General features: G+C 44.0%; 1 protein-coding gene across 1 annotated transcript; it reads left to right on the plus strand.

The window, feature by feature from the left end:
- Positions 1–815: 815 nt before the first annotated feature.
- Positions 816–13,602, plus strand: LOC104697258. Its single transcript, XM_039550934.1, has 17 exons — positions 816–855; positions 1,416–1,501; positions 2,390–2,646; positions 3,062–3,116; positions 3,637–3,740; positions 5,223–5,277; positions 5,798–5,901; positions 6,916–6,963; positions 7,380–7,434; positions 7,954–8,057; positions 8,466–8,514; positions 9,018–9,121; positions 9,539–9,593; positions 10,320–10,329; positions 11,136–11,277; positions 12,296–12,350; positions 12,671–13,602. The coding sequence occupies exons 1-17, from the start codon at positions 816–818 to the stop codon at positions 12,818–12,820; spliced, it is 1,473 nt and encodes a 490-aa protein (XP_039406868.1). The 3' UTR covers positions 12,821–13,602.
- Positions 13,603–17,033: the final 3,431 nt, after the last annotated feature.

Here is a 17,033-nt window from a genome sequence, read left to right on the forward strand (position 1 = left end):
TAGCTTCTCTGACATTCCTTCTCTGGTGCCTGTCCCGCTTACTCTTGCAGTGGTTTTAGGTCACAAAACAGCATGAGCACAGTGAGTACTTTACTTCTCAATGCAGATCTGATTCCTAAAACACGTTGTCTGGGATACTCCCAGAAAGGATTTAAAGAGTTTGTAGCAAATGCACCGGAACAGAAGCCTATTAAGACTTCATGTAACTTCATATTTTGGGAGACTGAAGATTTTGAATCTCTCTGGGTGCTAACAATATTTCAGAAATGCTTACAGTGCGAACAATGACCTGATAAAATTGTAAACTGGTCTCCTCATTTTCAAGCCTTTGAGCTGGGCTTTTTCTTGGTGAGACAGCTCGTAAGAGATCAGGGGATGCCTTTTCCTTGATGCGATGCGATGCACTCAGGGAGGAATGACCTGTAGCACAATTTGATGCTTATTCCAGCCTTTGCATGAGTGTTTTCTGTACTCTCCTGCTTTCATTGCTGTTGCAAAAATGAGGGCCATGTTACCCTTACTCCCACAGAAAATGCTAAGGCTTTGTTCCCTCTTAGAATCAGCGAAAGCGCCGTGGAGAAGCAGATGATTTCGGTCAAGCTCAGAAACGGAGCAGGCTGCTGGCTTCTAGCACGGGTGAAGCTTCAGAGCCAGAGCCAGCAGACCTTGAAGAAAGTGGTACACTTTCTTTTGAGCTTGGTAAGAAGAGAAACTGCTTCTGGAGGGTTGGGGTCCAGCCAAATGTGTGTGTTTGCCAGTCTCTAGGCCCTTTAGTGGGGAGGAAGGGAAACCTGTGATTTTAGGAAGCACCTAGTATGGCATCTCTAAACAGCAAGGCTCCTGACAAGCGCATGGGTTTGTTACTGAGCTGCCATACATTTGCACTAGTGGGATACAGCTACAATAGCTGTGATGCAAAGGTCCAAGTGCTGCTCAAACACCTGAATGTCTACTCTGAGCAGCTGGCACTTTGCCCAGCTGCCGCTACACAGGGTGGCAACCTAAGGTTGGGATCTCCCAAGCTGGAAGCAGATAAGGAAAATTTGTCATTAGCTGTGGAACATGTACAGTATGGTACTGTAAAATTAGGATACCTGCTATGATTCCAGCTTTGGTTTGGGTTTTTTCCAGTGTGATAAACATTCCCTGATGTTAGATGAATCTTATGTTGGTGTGTACCTCCTCCAAGCTGCTGTCATCCAGCAGAGCTGTGTGAGGAGCTCAGCCACTGTTCCTTGGGCTGGTAATGCTCTCCTGTGGACTGTTGAGAGCAAAGCTTGAGTGAAATGTTGGACACATTCCTGAAGAGAAGAGACTCAGGGCATAGTTGAATCCTACCTCAGCCTGTTTTGCTAGGGCTGCCCATTTCATTCCTCTGCAATTTCTGATCTTGATTCTAACATTCTGGTTTTCAGCTGGTGAAGAATTCATAGGTGTCACAGCTGACTCTCCTGAGTCTGAAGACATCAATCTAACTGGAAATGATTTTGGCAATGTTGTGGTAAGTAGTGAATGACACACTTCTCTCCGTCTCACAGTCAAATTAGTTTTCTCTTGTGCTGTTAGGCCTGTCTTCTGGCATCCAAATTGTCTGCCATTCAGGGCTGAAACACAGCTCTGACTTACCTACTTTAGAGAGAGCTCTCAGTCAACCCCAAATGCACCTGTGGATGCATCAGCATCTCTGAGTATCACTTGCAGACTGTGGAAGAGTAATTTAAAAGACCTTGTTGCTCAAAAACTTGGAAAGAATGTTTAGCAATCATGGGAAATGGAACAGAAGGAGCCAATTTAAAGCTGAAGCTGTTCTAGAGATACACAAGATATAGGTCAGTGATTTAAAGAAAACAAAAATATGAGAGGGCAGGAAGCCTTTGATTTCCCAAATATGAAGTGTTTAGCTGCAACACTGGTTTGAGGTACTCCTGTCACTGAGGTACCAAGCACAACTCTGGGGTACAAACTGTTTATTACTCCCAATAAGTATTTAAAGTTTATTAATCCAGTTCTATTTATTATTCTAAGAAGTATTTAAAAAAGATCCAGCCTACACGGTAGTTTATCCGTTGAGTTTGGGACGCTACCGCTGCCGTGCGAAGCAGAAACATGCAGCAGGAATAGGAGAAGACCTTGAACTTTATGGAAGAATCTGCATAACCCAGCTCCAATTCTGCAAAAATAAGAGTGGGTTTGGGATTGGATCTTTTCTTCAGCAGCGGTTCATCTCATACTAAGGCTTTATGACTATCACAGCTGAATTTGCCCATTTGTGGGAGAAAGAGGGAAAGAAACACTTCCACCTAAATCCAGTCAGGGAACTGAAAGAGATGAGGAGGGTTGAAGGTGTTCAGGAGATTCCTAAGTTACCTCTGTTTCCAACCCGTTCTAGCAGGGGGAGCAGAACGAGCAGCACCCACTTGTTTCCAGAGCAGTAGATGAGTTGATCGTGCTACTGGCAAGTGTTGATGATGTGGAATCATCATCATCAAGAGACAGTGATGATGGGTCACCACCAAGAGACACAGTATCATCACCAAGAGACAGTGATGATGGGTCACCACCAAGAGACATGGGATCATCACCAAGAGACAGTGATGATGGGTCACCACCAAGAGACATGGGATCATCACCAAGAGACAGTGATGGGTATGTGAGAGATAAAGTGTATCTCTAAAGTCTAATTTCTGGCACAGGGTAGAAAAAGGTTTTTGTCAAGTTTTTGGGTTCTGCTTAATAATGTGCAAAAACTTCAGACATAGAATATAATATCCTGTCTAGAAGAAAACTAACTAAATAAAAAAATCCCAGCAAAATCCAGCAGAAACCTTTATTCTCTGTTCATGAAGCCATTAATGAATGTATTTATATCATGGCTTGAGATATGCTGAAATGCTTGCAGTATATAAAAGTTTTTTGAATGATTATGTTGCTGGGCTGGGATGTTGCTAAATCAGAGAAGGGGATGTTTTAATTCCTGACATTTGATATATCAGTAGCCCTCGATGTGTGGTGAAATTAATGGCTGCATGCTGCATGTTCTTTCTGGTTGTGTTCTCTCTAGTACATGGTCATCAAGTGCTGCTAGTTTCTCAAGCTGGACGGATGAGTTCTCAGAGGTAAGGATCCATGAGTTGTCATAATTTCTGTTTTGTGGGAGGGGCATGGGGCAGAGAGGGAACTGCACAGCTCAGCTGGCCAGCATGGGATGCTGAGGGCAGCTGGCTTGAAGCACAGCCCTTGCTTTGAAGTTCCAAGTAGCTCATCCCTCCAAGTCACTTCTTGCTGGTGTGCACTGAGGGAGAAACCCCTGCCAAGGTGGCACTGGCAGATCTGTGGATTCCTCATTATTCTAGCAGCTACTGACAGATTGCAGATATTCAAATCCTATTTGCCTGGTGCCCATAGAGCAGCAAGCTGGAATTCTTTCCTCCCGATCCCTGTCTGGTTTTCTTTCTTCATCAGCTCTTCACCCAATATGAAGTTTTTGTGGATAACATAACTGAATTTGCCTGTTTCGGGGAGAAAGAGGGAAAGATTTGCCTGCAGCCTAAGTTCAGTTAGGGAACTGAAACGGGGGAGCAAGGAGGAGGGTTTTCAGATGTTTTTTAAGTTGCTACTCTTTCTGCTTTGTTGCAGCAGTGGGAGCAGTACCAGGAGCTTCCACTTCTCTCCATAGTAGTGGATGATTCAGTTGCACTACTGGCCAATGATGATGATGAAGAACTGAGAGATAATGATGGGTATGTGACAGATAAAGTGTCTCTCCAAAGTCTGATTTCTGACAGTGTAGCAACAGGTTTTTGCCAAGATTTTAAGTCCTGTTTAATCCTGTGCAAAAACTTCATAGCTGGAATATAGTGGCCTGTATGGAGGAGAACTAAGTAAAAAACAAAACAAAACCATAAAATCCATCAGAAACTTTTCTGTTCATGAAGACATTATTGATTGTATCTTACACTGTGGCTTGGGATATGTTGAAATGTTTGCAGTACCTAGAAGTTCTTGGAATGCTTGTGTTGCTGGGCTGGGATGTTTCTAGATCAGAATAGGAGATACTTAATTTCTGACATTTTATTTATCAGTAACCCTTGTTATGTGGTGAAAATAATGGCTGTATATTTTTCTTGTTCTGTCCACTCTACCACAAGGCTCTTTGGTCCCCTAACAAGTGTGCTTCACGTGGATTGCTTCTTATGGGTAAGAATCCACGTCATCATCCTTTCATTTTCTGTGGGAGGAGAATAGGGCAGAGGGGGAGCTATGGGACTCATCTGGCTAATGGGCAGCTGGCTTGAAGCACAGCCCTTGCTTTGAAGTTCCAGTTTACACATCCCTCCAAGTCACTTCTTGGTGGTGTGTGTTGAGGGAGAAACCCTTATCAAGATGGCACTGCCAGATCTGTGGATTCCTCGTTATTTAGCAGCAACTGACAGATTGCAGATATTCCAAGTCTTATTTGCCTGCTGCCCCATAGAGAAGAAAACTGGAATTCCTTACCCCCAATCCCTGATGTGGTTTCCTTTCTTCAGCAGCTGTTCATCTAACACCAATTGTTTGTGGCTATCACAGATGAAGTTGCCCATTTGGGGGAGAAAGAGGGGAAGAAACATGTACAGCCCAAATCCAGTCATGGAACTGGGGGAGCAGGGTGGAGAGTGTGTAGGTGGTTCCTAAACTGCCTCTGTTTCTACCCTGTTGCAGAAGCTGGAGCAAAACCAGCAGCACCCACTTGCTTCCAGAGCAGCATATAATTCAGTCCCGCTACTGGCAAGTGATGATGAAGAGGAAGGAAGAAACAGCAATAGGTATGTGAGGGATAAAGTGTCTCTCTCAAGTCTAATTTCTGACATAGGGTGGAAAGTGTCTTTTGCTAAAGTTTGAGTTTGCTTAATATTATGCAAAAACTTCAGACCTAAAATATAGTGGCCTGTCTGGAAGAGGACTACTTAAAAAAAAAAGAAATCCCAGCAAAATCCAGCAGAAACCTTTCTTCTCTGTTCGTGAGGTCATTAATGAATGCATCTTACATAATGGCTTGAGATCCACTGAAATGCTTGCAGTATGTAGGAGTTCTTGGAATGATTGTGTTACTGGGCTGGGATGTTGCTAAATCAGAGAAGGGGATGTTTTAATTCCTGACATTTGATATATCAGTAGCCCTCGATGTGTGGTGAAATTAATGGCTGCATGCTGCATGTTCTTTCTGGTTGTGTTCTCTCTAGTACATGGTCATCAAGTGCTGCTAGTTTCTCAAGCTGGACGGATGAGTTCTCAGAGGTAAGGATCCATGAGTTGTCATAATTTCTGTTTTGTGGGAGGGGCATGGGGCAGAGAGGGAACTGCACAGCTCAGCTGGCCAGCATGGGATGCTGAGGGCAGCTGGCTTGAAGCACAGCCCTTGCTTTGAAGTTCCAAGTAGCTCATCCCTCCAAGTCACTTCTTGCTGGTGTGCACTGAGGGAGAAACCCCTGCCAAGGTGGCACTGGCAGATCTGTGGATTCCTCATTATTCTAGCAGCTACTGACAGATTGCAGATATTCAAATCCTATTTGCCTGGTGCCCATAGAGCAGCAAGCTGGAATTCTTTCCTCCCGATCCCTGTCTGGTTTTCTTTCTTCATCAGCTCTTCACCCAATATGAAGTTTTTGTGGATAACATAACTGAATTTGCCTGTTTCGGGGAGAAAGAGGGAAAGATTTGCCTGCAGCCTAAGTTCAGTTAGGGAACTGAAACGGGGGAGCAAGGAGGAGGGTTTTCAGATGTTTTTTAAGTTGCTACTCTTTCTGCTTTGTTGCAGCAGTGGGAGCAGTACCAGGAGCTTCCACTTCTCTCCATAGTAGTGGATGATTCAGTTGCACTACTGGCCAATGATGATGATGAAGAACTGAGAGATAATGATGGGTATGTGACAGATAAAGTGTCTCTCCAAAGTCTGATTTCTGACAGTGTAGCAACAGGTTTTTGCCAAGATTTTAAGTCCTGTTTAATCCTGTGCAAAAACTTCATAGCTGGAATATAGTGGCCTGTATGGAGGAGAACTAAGTAAAAACAAAGCAAAACCATAAAATCCATCAGAAACTTTTCTGTTCATGAAGACATTATTGATTGTATCTTACACTGTGGCTTGGGATATGTTGAAATGTTTGCAGTACCTAGAAGTTCTTGGAATGCTTGTGTTGCTGGGCTGGGATGTTTCTAGATCAGAATAGGAGATACTTAATTTCTGACATTTTATTTATCAGTAACCCTTGTTATGTGGTGAAAATAATGGCTGTATATTTTTCTTGTTCTGTCCACTCTACCACAAGGCTCTTTGGTCCCCTAACAAGTGTGCTTCACGTGGATTGCTTCTTATGGGTAAGAATCCACGTCATCATCCTTTCATTTTCTGTGGGAGGAGAATAGGGCAGAGGGGGAGCTATGGGACTCATCTGGCTAATGGGCAGCTGGCTTGAAGCACAGCCCTTGCTTTGAAGTTCCAGTTTACACATCCCTCCAAGTCACTTCTTGGTGGTGTGTGTTGAGGGAGAAACCCTTATCAAGATGGCACTGCCAGATCTGTGGATTCCTCGTTATTTAGCAGCAACTGACAGATTGCAGATATTCCAAGTCTTATTTGCCTGCTGCCCATAGAGAAGAAAACTGGAATTCCTTACCCCCAATCCCTGATGTGGTTTCCTTTCTTCAGCAGCTGTTCATCTAACACCAATTGTTTGTGGCTATCACAGATGAAGTTGCCCATTTGGGGGAGAAAGAGGGGAAGAAACATGTACAGCCCAAATCCAGTCATGGAACTGGGGGAGCAGGGTGGAGAGTGTGTAGGTGGTTCCTAAACTGCCTCTGTTTCTACCCTGTTGCAGAAGCTGGAGCAAAACCAGCAGCACCCACTTGCTTCCAGAGCAGCATATAATTCAGTCCGCTACTGGCAAGTGATGATGAAGAGGAAGGAAGAAACAGCAATAGGTATGTGAGGGATAAAGTGTCTCTCTCAAGTCTAATTTCTGACATAGGGTGGAAAGTGTCTTTTGCTAAAGTTTGAGTTTGCTTAATATTATGCAAAAACTTCAGACCTAAAATATAGTGGCCTGTCTGGAAGAGGACTACTTAAAAAAAAAGAAATCCCAGCAAAATCCAGCAGAAACCTTTCTTCTCTGTTCGTGAGGTCATTAATGAATGCATCTTACATAATGGCTTGAGATACACTGAAATGCTTGCAGTATGTAGGAGTTCTTGGAATGATTGTGTTACTGGGCTGGGATGTTGCTAAATCAGAGAAGGGGATGTTTTAATTCCTGACATTTGATATATCAGTAGCCCTCGATGTGTGGTGAAATTAATGGCTGCATGCTGCATGTTCTTTCTGGTTGTGTTCTCTCTAGTACATGGTCATCAAGTGCTGCTAGTTTCTCAAGCTGGACGGATGAGTTCTCAGAGGTAAGGATCCATGAGTTGTCATAATTTCTGTTTTGTGGAGGGGCATGGGGCAGAGAGGGAACTGCACAGCTCAGCTGGCCAGCATGGGATGCTGAGGGCAGCTGGCTTGAAGCACAGCCCTTGCTTTGAAGTTCCAAGTAGCTCATCCCTCCAAGTCACTTCTTGCTGGTGTGCACTGAGGGAGAAACCCCTGCCAAGGTGGCACTGGCAGATCTGTGGATTCCTCATTATTCTAGCAGCTACTGACAGATTGCAGATATTCAAATCCTATTTGCCTGGTGCCCATAGAGCAGCAAGCTGGAATTCTTTCCTCCCGATCCCTGTCTGGTTTTCTTTCTTCATCAGCTCTTCACCCAATATGAAGTTTTTGTGGATAACATAACTGAATTTGCCTGTTTCGGGGAGAAAGAGGGAAAGATTTGCCTGCAGCCTAAGTTCAGTTAGGGAACTGAAACGGGGGAGCAAGGAGGAGGGTTTTCAGATGTTTTTTAAGTTGCTACTCTTTCTGCTTTGTTGCAGCAGTGGGAGCAGTACCAGGAGCTTCCACTTCTCTCCATAGTAGTGGATGATTCAGTTGCACTACTGGCCAATGATGATGATGAAGAACTGAGAGATAATGATGGGTATGTGACAGATAAAGTGTCTCTCCAAAGTCTGATTTCTGACAGTGTAGCAACAGGTTTTTGCCAAGATTTTAAGTCCTGTTTAATCCTGTGCAAAAACTTCATAGCTGGAATATAGTGGCCTGTATGGAGGAGAACTAAGTAAAAAACAAAGCAAAACCATAAAATCCATCAGAAACTTTTCTGTTCATGAAGACATTATTGATTGTATCTTACACTGTGGCTTGGGATATGTTGAAATGTTTGCAGTACCTAGAAGTTCTTGGAATGCTTGTGTTGCTGGGCTGGGATGTTTCTAGATCAGAATAGGAGATACTTAATTTCTGACATTTTATTTATCAGTAACCCTTGTTATGTGGTGAAAATAATGGCTGTATATTTTTCTTGTTCTGTCCACTCTACCACAAGGCTCTTTGGTCCCCTAACAAGTGTGCTTCACGTGGATTGCTTCTTATGGGTAAGAATCCACGTCATCATCCTTTCATTTTCTGTGGGAGGAGAATAGGGCAGAGGGGGAGCTATGGGACTCATCTGGCTAATGGGCAGCTGGCTTGAAGCACAGCCCTTGCTTTGAAGTTCCAGTTTACACATCCCTCCAAGTCACTTCTTGGTGGTGTGTGTTGAGGGAGAAACCCTTATCAAGATGGCACTGCCAGATCTGTGGATTCCTCGTTATTTAGCAGCAACTGACAGATTGCAGATATTCCAAGTCTTATTTGCCTGCTGCCCATAGAGAAGAAAACTGGAATTCCTTACCCCCAATCCCTGATGTGGTTTCCTTTCTTCAGCAGCTGTTCATCTAACACCAATTGTTTGTGGCTATCACAGATGAAGTTGCCCATTTGGGGGAGAAAGAGGGGAAGAAACATGTACAGCCCAAATCCAGTCATGGAACTGGGGGAGCAGGGTGGAGAGTGTGTAGGTGGTTCCTAAACTGCCTCTGTTTCTACCCTGTTGCAGAAGCTGGAGCAAAACCAGCAGCACCCACTTGCTTCCAGAGCAGCATATAATTCAGTCCCGCTACTGGCAAGTGATGATGAAGAGGAAGGAAGAAACAGCAATAGGTATGTGAGGGATAAAGTGTCTCTCTCAAGTCTAATTTCTGACATAGGGTGGAAAGTGTCTTTTGCTAAAGTTTGAGTTTGCTTAATATTATGCAAAAACTTCAGACCTAAAATATAGTGGCCTGTCTGGAAGAGGACTACTTAAAAAAAAAAGAAATCCCAGCAAAATCCAGCAGAAACCTTTCTTCTCTGTTCGTGAGGTCATTAATGAATGCATCTTACATAATGGCTTGAGATCCACTGAAATGCTTGCAGTATGTAGGAGTTCTTGGAATGATTGTGTTACTGGGCTGGGATGTTGCTAAATCAGAGAAGGGGATGTTTTAATTCCTGACATTTGATATATCAGTAGCCCTCGATGTGTGGTGAAATTAATGGCTGCATGCTGCATGTTCTTTCTGGTTGTGTTCTCTCTAGTACATGGTCATCAAGTGCTGCTAGTTTCTCAAGCTGGACGGATGAGTTCTCAGAGGTAAGGATCCATGAGTTGTCATAATTTCTGTTTTGTGGGAGGGGCATGGGGCAGAGAGGGAACTGCACAGCTCAGCTGGCCAGCATGGGATGCTGAGGGCAGCTGGCTTGAAGCACAGCCCTTGCTTTGAAGTTCCAAGTAGCTCATCCCTCCAAGTCACTTCTTGCTGGTGTGCACTGAGGGAGAAACCCCTGCCAAGGTGGCACTGGCAGATCTGTGGATTCCTCATTATTCTAGCAGCTACTGACAGATTGCAGATATTCAAATCCTATTTGCCTGGTGCCCATAGAGCAGCAAGCTGGAATTCTTTCCTCCTAAGCCACTTTGGTTTCTCCTCTTCTTCTTTTTCTTTTCCTCAGTTCATCTACTATGAATTTTCCTGTTTGGGGAAAATTGAGGGAAAGAAACACCTCCAGCCTAAATCCAGTTTGAGAACTGAAAAGGGAGGAGGGTGTTCAGGTGGTTCCTAAGCTGCCTCTGATTCTACCCTATTCCAGCAGTGGGGAGAGAACCAACAGCAACCTCTTATTTGTTTTCAGGGCAGCAGCTGTTTGGCTACTACTTTTAATATTCTTAACCAAAATTAGATGGCTATAGCCTAAAATTCTTCATCTGTTCTGCTGCAGTTGTTTTGCTGACCTGCTGTTGGGTATGTAGCACCCGGGCTGCACAACAAAATCTAATTGTATTTTCTTTTTTCTCTTTTCCCATATGCACTGATGCAAGCTTCTTGAAGGTGAGTTTACGTTTTATAGCTGATAATGGAATTGTTATAAATATAATCATTAATTTTTCTATGTCCTTTCCAACCATCTTGAGCAGCAGGGATTGAAACTGCATTTAGCAAAAGGCAAAGGACAGTGTTAAAGCCTCTGGCCAGTGTCTTAGAGAATGGATCCCATCTGTGTCTGATAGCTGCTATCAAACACAGTGAAAAATCCCCAGAACAGAAGTTGTAGCTCAATACTTATGTAGAAAGAAACTTTAATTTGGTGGCATTTTCTGTTATTTTAATTGATTAGTGCTTGATTATTTTTACATGTATACAGGAGTTGCAGAGATCACTGTTGCATGTGTATTCTGAGAATTAAAAAGCAAACAGCAGTTCTCACCTTCTGGGTGTTACAGACCAGGCCATTAAAAATTGCTCTCCTTTGAATTGTATGTGTTATAATTTTCAAATTATAGACCCTGTTAGTAAGAATTGTGTGAGGGAGCTTCCCTTTATAAGGCAGATTTGTTCACAGGTAGTGTAACTTGTGAAACATATGACACTGAGAATCTCTCAGGTAACATTTTTAGATGTTTGTAAGGTGAATAGAGCAAATGTTTTGTGTTGGTCTGTAGCAGAATAGTCACAATGTGTGGAAGGTTCAGCCTCAATATTTAGGGAAGTAGTTTGTTTAAGATTGCTTTGAAGCCAGTTGAATAGGGTCTGTTTCAAATAGGAACCATTACAGACCATTTATAATAACACATTCCGAAAACAGTTCTGGGGGAAAGAGTAAATAATAGATCTAAGTTATCAAAATTAAATTGCAGAGTGTGAACAACAAAGAAGCCTGTCAGACAGCTCTGTATGGAGTAATGATGATGGAGATGAAGCAACAGATAGTGATGTGTCTGTGACTGATTCTGCATCTGAAGAAGAGGATTCATCAGAAGAGGACACGGAAAGTTCAGAGTACGTATGCCCCATGACTACCAAACATTGAATTTTGACTTTTGTTTTTCATACAGACAAGACTAAGTTTTACTGCTGTGGCCTGGCTTATCTTTGAAACCTTCACTTACTCTACTTATTTCTCTCTCTCAATGACAACCACATCCCATGCTGCATGATGATCAGATGATACCATTTTTACTTTGGGAGAGTAAGGCAGCCCAAGGCAGATGGACAACCTTGCACACAACCTTAAAGACAAGTCTGGGGGTATAGCAAGAAAGGGTGATTAGTCACAGGCCATAGCTCACAATGCATTGCATTATATTTTCATGCCAGGCTCTAGTAGAGCTGTTAGATAAGGAAGTATTTTCATTGGTATTGATGGCTTGGCAGCAGACGGACAAATTCTGTGCAGGTTTTAATAAAGCTGGTGTGCTTTGAGCCTTTTGGATTACTGAAAGGCAACATAGGAGAGAAGTTAATACAAAAAAGGCATGATTTTTTCCTTTGATCTCAAGCTTCTCTGTTACAGCATGTGCCTTCCTGCTCTGTGTAGGCGAGGCTGAAGAGCAGCACTTAACACTGAGCAAAGGGTCCTTTTCTTGCCAGAGCTGTCTGCAGTCTCACTGTAGTGTCAGACCTTGTTCCATTCTAGAAGTGATGCTTTCCAGAGGATGGCTCGATGCTTTAGCTACAAAGCTGTTATTGATGACCCGTTGGACATAAATGCTGCCATATATAGTCTGCCCAGTGCTGGAGGCTGCTGATACTTCAAATCCTAGAGCAGGGTGCCTGACTGCATCCTCCTCCCAATGAAAACCAAGATGCTGTTTCCTTTGGGACAGGGAGACCCACACTCATTATTACATACAGCAAACTGTTAAGAGAGAGTTAAGGTTGTGCAGGGTTCTCCAAAGGAAATGTGTCATGGCTGCTCAGTGCAGTTGGATGATTACGTGACTTTTTATGTGCCAGTGACCCTCGATGTGTGGTGACATAAACAGCAGCATGTTCTTTCTGGTTCTGTTCTCTCTAGTGCTTGGCCAGCAGCTACTATTAGGTGCCCGATCTGCATGGATTTTTACCCACAGGTAAGGACCCACATGTTGTCATCCTTCCAGCTTTGTGGGAGGGGAATGAGGCAGAGGGGGAGCTGTGCAACCCAGTTGGCTCATGTGGGATGCTGTGGGCAGCTGGTGTGAAGCATAGACCTTGCTTTGGAGCTGTAAAAGTTACTTCTTGTTGGTGTACGTAGAGGGAGAAACCCTTGCCAAGGAGGCACTGCCAGATCTACATGTTCCTCATTATTCAGCAGTAACTGACAGACTGCAGATACTCCAAATCCTATTTGCCTGCTCTCAGAAAAGCAGCAGACTGAAATTCTTTCCTGCTGTGATTTCCTGTCTTCCAGATTATGCGAAGTGGACGAATGGTTTTGTCAACACTGTGTGGCCATATCTTTTGCAGTCAGTGCCTTCCTGTTGCCCTTCAGACTGGCAGCTTTTGCCCAACCTGCAGGGAAGACCTCACTCCAGAAGAATACCATCCCATTTATATATAAGTAGTTCTATTTTTCAAGACAGACTTAGATAGATTTTGGAGGGATAGGTGGTATAAAGAGGTTTTTTTCCTTGTGTATATAGTTTTTGTTGTATAAGGTTCCATTTTCTCTGAATTTAATAATAAATAAATTTTTAATTGATTTAAATATAATCAACTCTGCTCATCTATGTTAGATTCTGCTGGTAGACAGATTTCTTTTAACAGGTGGGTGTAAAACCCTTGGTTTGATCACTCAGAAGTGCTTGTTCTCTTCGTCACAGTGTAGTCATTGATTTTTAGGGGGAAATGCTGAAGGCATAAGCTTTGTAGTTCTTGTGATAGCATGTGTTGTATAGGGAAAAGGAAACAGGCACTGTTTGGGGTGCAAGGACTTCTGTTGCTCAGGACGGACTCAGCTGGATGTTTTGCTTAAAATGTCATTATTTCAATGCTTTGAAGGTTGAAAGAGCAGCAGGTTGTGCACACATCCAAAGACAACTGTTTTCTTTGAGAACAATTTGTATGTATCTAGACAGCTTGTTGATGGTCCAAGCTGCTGCTTGCTATGTCCCTGGTTACAATGTTCCATTGATGACTGTCAGCTGATGACAGGAGCACTGCCAGCTTCTATGAAGGTCTTCCCCTTCTAAAAAGCCTGTAAGCTCAAGGACTTAAACATAATTGCTTCAATATAATTGCTTTATTATAAATGCTTCAATATTGCTTCAAAACCAGTGCACTATACTAGTAATTTTAGCTACCTATACTGTGCTGTAAATAATTCTGATTAAGCCTTTTTTTTTTTAATGATTATCATTATTGCAACCAATTTAAATGAATAATTCGTTTTATTTTTAAAAATATATTTGGTTTTCCACCCTTAATCCTGCTGGACAAAGTTGTATAAAGGCTCAATTACACCTGTATAATCCCTTGGACATAAACCATTGGCAAAGTGTGCGGCCCAAGATTGGATCCAGCTGCACTAGGCTCCTCTTTGAGGAGTTCAAAAAGCAAGGGGGTTATTTCCACACCTTGTGACTTAATGGGAAGGCTTCTGTAATAAACTTTGTCTGAAGCTCCCACTCTGCCTGCGACACAGGTGCCAAACTCCCACTGTTGTCTCGGGTATCTCAGAGCCCACAGCAGCTGTGGACAAGCCCTTCACACCTGTGTTTCACCTCTGGGAAGATGTGCTGGAGAAGCCTGCTGGCCACAGATCCTTCAGGCATGGCTGCTTTACACACTCCTCCCACCAGGAACTTGATCCAAGGACAATTTCTGGGCATGAAAAGTACACGTTTAAGGGGGGATGGCAGCCCAGCTTGACTTGCTTTGTAAATAAACACCAGGGGTGTGTAATGCAATAGCACGTATGCTTGGCCCCAGCTGGGCTGTTTCTCTATACTGTGTTGTTTTGGTGTTCTGGATCAGAAATCTGTAGGTTTGTTTTTGTACCAGCCACTCAACCACTAAACTGCTTAACCTTCTCCACAGTCAGCGTCTCAGAAAAGCCAAACACAAGCAGCTCGGGCTGCATGAAAACATGAGCAAGTGAGCAGCAGACTGGCCTGAAAGCCAAAGGAAAGCTGTAATTTATGGGAAGGGAAGGTCCTTGTTAAATTTGCAGAAAAGAGAATATATATAAATCTAACAAAAGCATGTAATGATTGTCTGGCAGGGACCAGAGGATGCTGCTGCGAGAAGTGGTGATGTGGATCAGCTATCGGATGTTAAACACATTTTGTCTTGGTCAGGTCATAATCCCACATCCTTGATGAGGAGCATCTCTTCCTACTAGTAAAACTGCGGGGATGCTGTTAGAAAAGCAAAAGCTCAGCTTGAATTTAAGTTGGCCAGAGATGTTGAAAACTGCCAGAAAAGTTCTTTAGATACATAAACAACAGGCAAAAACAGAAGGGAAATGTTGGCCCACTGTTAAAAAGGAGAGGTGAGTTAATCACCAGCAGCACTGAAAAGGTAGGGGTTCTCAACACTTCTTTACCTCTGTCTTTGCCGTCACTGCTGCTCTCCACCTTCGGAGAAATTGGATAAAATAGTTGCAGTTGGCATGTATTTAGATGGAGTCCTGATGACAGTGTAGGCTGCACATGCCAGCCATAACAAGGACACCCTTGGGAACCTCCAGAAACTCAGAGCACTGCATGAACACCAGGATTTGTGCCACAAGCAGCAGTTCAGTTTACACTCTAAGTTTTTTATGCAGATCACACCAAGCTTTAAGGCAGGGCTTGCAAAGTTGATTTCTTGGGGATAATATATTAATTAAACAATCAAGCTCATGAGAGCAGAGTTAATGCAGGAGTACAGACACTGGCAGACCTGCCCCAGCAGGGACCATTGCTACAGACTTGTGCAGAAAGCTGTGTGGTGCTGGTGGGGAGGGAGACTTGGGGCCGTGCTCTTTCCCTCTGCTTGAGCTCTGCCTCTGCTAAGGCATTCCTTAAGTGGATTCCACTTCATTGTTTTGCTCTCTCTCCCCCCTTTTCCAGCCCAGTTTCCTCAGCTAGCTGTGCTCCAAGCCTTCTCCCCTGCCAGCCTTCTGGATTTCTGCCCTATTGGCATTTTCCCCCTCAACCCTTTTTTCCACTGCTATTTCTCCAGCCTTGCCTTTTCCACTATGCGTTTCTACCCTGTTGTTTCATCTCTTCCTGCTCTGCCCTCTGTCAGTGCTCACCTTCTCTTCTCCAACCTGAGAAAACTGCTGCTAGCTCCTTGCTCTGCCTGTCCAAAATTCTCAGCCAAATGAGGTCAAGGGACTCCTTAATGAAATTCCTTCAGTTTTGTGCAATAGTCTCTTACTCATTGTATCTGGTTCTTTTATGCTTCCAAGCTCCATTTTATGCTTTTTGAAATGAGCCAAAACAGAAATGAAGGGAAGATGATGTAGGGAAGGCTGTGGGGGAAACATCAAGAGATGCAGGGCTGCCGTGGCCTGGCATATCTTGGAGTCTCATTTGCTGCCTGGAAAATTTTTGCCTTTATTCCTGTTTATCATTAATCCATCTGAATAATGATCATTAATGCAAAGGAATGGTTCTTGCTGTGAAGTAGTCCCCTGTAAAAAATTAATTAACTGCTATACTGGTGATGAGAAAATTGATATTGAAGACCTGTAGATTGGTTTGTACAGGTCCCTTCTTAGCAGGGGAAGGTTCATGCTGCAGCTAAGGAGGGACCCCTCAGGATGAGTTTCCCTGGACAAACTCCCTGGGTTTTGCAGGCAGCTCCCGTGCCAAAAGGTTAAGGTATTCTGGATGTAAATCACTAACAGGCAGGGAGGGATGTTGGTCTCCAAGCTAATTGCCCGAAGCTAAATTGCTTGAGGTGACTCACAATCAGATGATGATGATTTTGTCATCTCGTTTGGACCCAGTGTCTGCTGTGGCCTCCCAGCTCTCACAGGTCACTGGAAACAGGCTCTGACACATGCCTGGGGCAAGATGGGATTTTCTGTGCAAGAGCCAGGGAACAGTTGCTGCTCTCGGCACTTCCCAGCAATGAGTAAGTGCTCCTGGAAGTGAACGGGTGTCGGGAAGCTCTGCCCTTCTCTGACCTCCCTGTGTGCCTTCTCCCTTAGCCACCAGCTAGGGCTGTGGGGGGTACTAAGTGTGTTTAAGGTGAGATGCTGCCGTACACGAGGTCTAACATGTTCTTGCCCTCTCCCAGCAGAGGAGGATGTCTCCACTCCCTGTTTCCACCCTGCACAGCCTCCCCCTGTAAGCCCTGTATGCTTTCCCCTTACTCCGTGTTGTCCTGCCTGTCCTAACCAGTGCATCCTACAAAAGGGGCTTTGTGGAGGTGTGCTGGAGGAAGGTAGGGAAGTTTTAGCTTCCTGTTTGCTGAGCCAGGGGTAGGTTTTTACCAGGAATTATGCTATACCTTTGCTATTGCTTACTTAGTGTGGCCTGGCTCTGGGCCGCTTAAAACAGAAAGCCAGACCCCAGAAAAGAGCAAAGCATCGCTATGGTTGCTGGAAAAACTAATCTGTGTCCTTTCTCCATACAGCTCAAACACTGCCCAGGCCTAGGTTTTCAGAGCTAGAGAAACCTCCCCTGAGTTGGGAGGTGGAGGTGTTTGTTGGGGTGTGGGCTTGTGTTTCTCCACATGGGGCTGAGGAGGGAAACAGCAGGGCATCTCTGTCATCTGGAGGAGTTTTGTGGAGGGGAAGAAAATTTCACTCTCTCTGCACTGGCTGCTGCATCCTCTTC

Source organism: Corvus cornix, chromosome 4, assembly GCF_000738735.6.
Source record: "Corvus cornix cornix isolate S_Up_H32 chromosome 4, ASM73873v5, whole genome shotgun sequence".
NCBI classification, from domain to species: domain Eukaryota; kingdom Metazoa; phylum Chordata; class Aves; order Passeriformes; family Corvidae; genus Corvus; species Corvus cornix.

Coding starts and splice junctions, on each gene's coding strand:
- LOC104697258 (XM_039550934.1), top strand. CDS start 816: ATGGCATCTCTAAACAGCAAGGCTCCTGACAAGCGCATGG. Junction 3,117..3,636: donor GGACGGATGAGTTCTCAGAG/GTAAGGATCCAT, acceptor GCTTTGTTGCAG/CAGTGGGAGCAGTACCAGGA. Junction 8,515..9,017: donor ACGTGGATTGCTTCTTATGG/GTAAGAATCCAC, acceptor ACCCTGTTGCAG/AAGCTGGAGCAAAACCAGCA.